The sequence below is a fragment of the Aplysia californica genome, unplaced genomic scaffold, assembly GCF_000002075.1.
Source record: "Aplysia californica isolate F4 #8 unplaced genomic scaffold, AplCal3.0 scaffold00086, whole genome shotgun sequence".
In the NCBI taxonomy this organism is placed as follows: domain Eukaryota; kingdom Metazoa; phylum Mollusca; class Gastropoda; order Aplysiida; family Aplysiidae; genus Aplysia; species Aplysia californica.
In genome coordinates this window covers 1,138,053-1,142,769 of record NW_004797356.1, presented here as the reverse complement: position 1 = coordinate 1,142,769, position 4,717 = coordinate 1,138,053, and the positions used below count along the sequence as shown (strand labels likewise).

At 41.9% G+C, this 4,717-nt stretch overlaps 1 protein-coding gene across 1 annotated transcript in view; it reads left to right on the top strand.

Annotated features, from left to right (window-relative positions):
• Positions 1-4,717, top strand: part of LOC101856168 (inositol 1,4,5-trisphosphate receptor type 1) — a gene marked incomplete in the record, with an annotated part of 208,126 nt that overhangs the window by 107,055 nt on the left and 96,354 nt on the right. Inside the window, 2 exon segments of the mRNA XM_035968813.1 lie at positions 1,493-1,597; positions 3,972-4,082. Of these exon segments, the coding sequence (XP_035824706.1) occupies positions 1,493-1,597; positions 3,972-4,082 (216 nt within the window).

The following is a 4,717-nucleotide window of genomic DNA, read 5'->3' as shown; positions in this document are numbered from 1 at the left end:
TGTGTGTGTGTGTGTGTGTGTGTGTGTGTGTGTGTGTGTGTGTGTGTGTGTTTGTGTGAGTGAGTGAGTGTGTACGTGTGGGTTTGTGTTTGTGTATGTGAGTGTGTTTCTGTAGGTATATGCGTGTGTGTGTTTGTGTGTGAGTGAGTGTGTGTGTGTTTGTTTGTTTGTGCACGTGCGATGGGATGTATTTTCGTGCATCTGCAAATCAGTGAATGGGTGAGAACGGATCTCTGTAACCTTTTCTACGTCTGTTTGTTTGAGTATGTCTGTGTCTGCGTCTTTTTGTTGGTGTCTCTTCACGCATATAGTGGCCCTCGTGGGTGATGGGAATGTGGGTGATGCTATTCATGTCTGCGTGGTGTGGGTGTATATTTGATGTTGTGGGAGTCTGTTAGATGGCATTCGTGTGTATTTGCACATTGCAGCTTTTTTTAAAAAGAGGACAAAACCAAAGAGATCTTGACAGCGTGATAATATTATAGAGCATGCTGGCTTAACCCATAAACAGTGAGGGTAATATTATATAAGCAATAGAGGGAGGGAGAGAGAGAGAGAGAGAGAGAGAGAGAGAGAGAGCGAGAGAGAGCGAGAGAGAGAGGGAATGAGAGAGATTGGGAGGGGGAAGGGCAGCAAGATCCAGGAGAGACATCATTATGATGTGAGAGAAAAAGACAGAGAAACTTGACTAGAGAAGACATTAAGGAGAGGAATAGAGAAGTAAAATTCTACTGTATAATTGATTCAAATATAAGATATTAATATTTTATTATGAAACTTACATTGACTATGAAAGTTACATTACCAGTGCGTTTAAGGTCTGCTATAAAAAGAAATGTTTTAAACATATAGAAACATTTTCAGATAATGCGTTATTGTCACATCACATCTATCTGCTTGCAATATGTTAGACATTACGTGGGGGCTCTTTTGGTCTCAAGGTACGGTATTCTCATTCAATAGGTTCAGGATTTGAAAATGTTCTTCTTTCTCCTCCTTTCTTGTTCTCTAACCATGTTCTGTTGTTTGCTTCGGTCTCCACTCCCCCCCCCCCAACCTTTGCGCCCTGCTTTGTCCCTTCCTCTGGGCTCCTGGCTCTTTCTGAGGCCTTTCTACTGCTACTTCGTGACTCCTTACTGCTGTCTTTCGGCCACACCCCTTATCTTAGTGCAGGTGAGACCTTCTAGGATAAGGGCGAAAGTAATCTTGGAGGTCCCATGAGCAAGTTCCTCATTTCAAAGATCCCTCAGTAGTCCTAAAATCAATAAAAGTAGACTTCGGCCGGAATCGGGTCAATTCATTAAAAATCAATTCCTACGAAACGAATAATAGTATGCTTTATGTGTCCTACGCGCTCATAATATAACCTAATGCGGTTGCAAGGGCCTTAAACACTTGCCGAATATAAGACATTACGTTCATGTTGGTGACACTTTTGCTGACCACAAAGCCTGACCTGGCGCTGACGTGATCTCGTTTGTCCATGTTCCAGAACTACCGGTTCCTGGACCTGCTGCACGTGCTCTGTGTGTGCGATGACGTGGCTATCCCGAACAACCAGAGCTACATCGTGGAGAGGTGGCTGCAGTGTGAGCAGGTGAGAGGGAACTCATAATGTCGTATGTATGTCTTTGGAGGGAGGGAGTCGGGGGGCTGGGGGGGAGATTGAGAAATTTTAAGAAAAAAGAGCACCTAAATCAGAACCTTGACGTGGGCAGTCTTTACTGATATTTTGAAACAGAGCAAAACTACATTGTAAGATGCCCCTTGATGTTTTTGTGTGAATAACGTCTTTATCTGAAAACCCGCGGAAAATTGATGTGTGGGTGATTGTGGAGTGACGCTGGAGGTGTACAGTTTCAATCTGTCTTTGGCAAATTAAGGGACGTACAAATGTAATATTCAGAGACACAGGCTCAAGGCCAAAGGTGGGGATCAAGTGGGAATAGAGAGAGACACACAGAGAGAAAGAGAGAGAGAGAGAGGGAGAGAGAGAGAGAGAGAGAGAGAGAGAGAGAGAGAGAGAGAGAACCAGAGTGAGACAGAGGGGGGGGATAAGGAAGAGGTTTAAGGGGGGAGGGGGCTACACCTGGAGGCTATCTCGCTTATTACAGGACCGAATTTTACCAAATTTCACATATATAACAAGCATAGTAAGGAGTCTTAAAATCCGCAATCAACTTTGAGAAAAAAGTTTCGTTTCCATGGATACGCCGCCATATCGGATTTTATTGACATGTCTTACGTAATGAATACCCCACTTATCGCTCATGGAAATTGATTGGGTTTTTTGCATTGGTGTTATCAAACATTAGATCTAAAAATTTGTCTGTTGTTTTTTTCCTAATCGAATTAGAAAATTTTTAATGAATTTTTTCCTTAGGTAGCATTCAAGTTTGAGAAAAATCCGTGAAAATCCACCCTCCAGACACCACGAACAAAAATCCATTCCATATATAAAAAATTCAACAAACGCATTTTAAGTATTACCTCTTCTTTTCATTCTGTGAAAATTTCATGAAGATTGGGTGAAAAATGGTGGAGTTATTCCAAAAAATATAGAGAAAAGTCGCATTTTGAGAAAACGGCCGATTAAGAAAAATAAAATACTGACTTCATGAGGAAACGGCGGTTACAAACATGCCCGGTATGGGAAAACATACGGTTTTTGAGGGTTCTTATGCCATGAAATAGTTGTACGACAGGCTGAAAAAGCTAAAAATGCCTACAAAGGAAATTCCATGATTTTGAGCCGAATTTTGATTTTGGGGGTGCAGCCCCCTCCCCCCTAAAGAGAGAGAAATAGAAAAAAGGAACAATACGAGAACTTTGGAGAAAGAGAAAGTTTCAGTCCAGAGAAAAAATTATCGGATGAAAAAAATATATTTTGGGTCTATAAATGCACATTCCCACCTGGGCCTGTTGCATGGACTTCTGTGTCCCACATATTGCCGTGGCCAACTGGACTTGGAAGGTACATGAACTTCCAGCGAGATCAATTAAGCTTGTGATTGATGCTGCAAATAAAAGTCTTTTGAAAAGTGTGGTGAGCAATATGGAACGTCATCGACTAGGCCAAAGCCATTGATGAGTTGCCATTTAACTGCTGGTAGAATGTTTAATGACTGTTATTTCGCACGTGTGTGGCAAAAATGTGCCCACGGTTTTATAAAAATATGCCTTCCTTTCGACTAGGTCGAAACAGGAGAGGGCGAGAAAAATGTGTTTGCCTTATCAGAAGGAGAGGCATGTCGATGCTAAAATGTATTGTCGTAGAGCGGTCGGTACAAGTGATATGCAAACATGTACAAGTGTAGCAGGTAAAATGAGAGACAAAGGACCGAAATGTTTTGCCTTCTGATACACTTCCTGCACATTTTGCTCTTAAACATAAATACCGTGCTTGCTAATGTATGGAGAACAGTTTCATGAAAAGTACTTGTTTGATTTTTTACAACTTCATTCACCAACCTTCAACTTGTTTGGGATACTCTAGCTAAATCAACAAGAATAAACTATTGTATAACTTCTTGCGAAACATGCAATCGAAGCTCAGCTGTTTTATCCCAGCTATAGAGGCAAGGAAACATTATCTTTTGTTAACTGTGCAATAAAAAGAAATACGTTTGCAAAAGTTTCTTCGTACGAATAGGTTTGACCGAGATATCTAGCTCCCGAATACAAAGTGGAAATTGCTAGCCCTACGTATTTTCGTGCCTTAGCTGTTTTTAATGCGAAGTCCGCGGGTCTTTGGAGGGCGCCACTGGGGTGTATCCTTTATTATTATTATTAGTATTATTATTATTAATAATATTATTATTATTATTACTATTGTTATTATTATCATTTTCATTGTTTTTATAAACAACTCATCAACAAATCTGTTACCCATCCATCCAACCGCACCTCCCAATCCCCATCATCTCTACTGGACGTCCACACACCTGTGCGCCCACACCTGGACTGAGCAGAAAGGCGTGTACCTGACAGCCCGCGGCCAAGACATCAACAGACAGCCCAACATTCTCTACATCTCTACCTCTGGAGGCAAGGGCTGGCTCGCTCTGCACGAGTTTGTCAATGTATGTAGTGTTCACTCACTCGTTCGTTCGTTCTTTTATTCACTCACCTTCTTTTTCCTAATTACTCACGGTGGCCTAGTGGTTAGGCTCTCGGACTCGTAAACGTAAGGTCGTGGGTTCGAATCCCGGCAGGGGCCCGACATTGTGTCCTTGGGAAAGGCACTTTACACGAATTTTCCTCACTTCACCCAGGTGGGAATGGGTACCCGGCTATAGACAACGAAAGATCTTGTCAGTTTGTTAGTGTTTGAGCGCTAAATCAGCTGCTTGCACTGTATGCTTCCCGGGAAGCTAAGAATGCTTCGGAGTGTCTTATGGTCTGCTGGGGTGATAATATAGTGTAAAGCGCATAGAGCCTGCTGGTGAGTGGGGATATGCGCTATACAAATGCTATTTATTATTTATTATTTTCACTCACTCACTCACTCATTCACTCACTCACTCACTCACTCACTCACTCACTCACTCACTCATTCACCCACTCACTCTCTCACTCACTTACTCATACATTCTTAATTTTACATTTACATTTTCATTTCCTCCCTTCAGCCTTGCTCACCTTTCTCTCTCTTTATCTCTCTAATATGTAACTCTTATTCTCACTCTCTCTCTCTCTCTCTCTCTCTCTCTCTCTC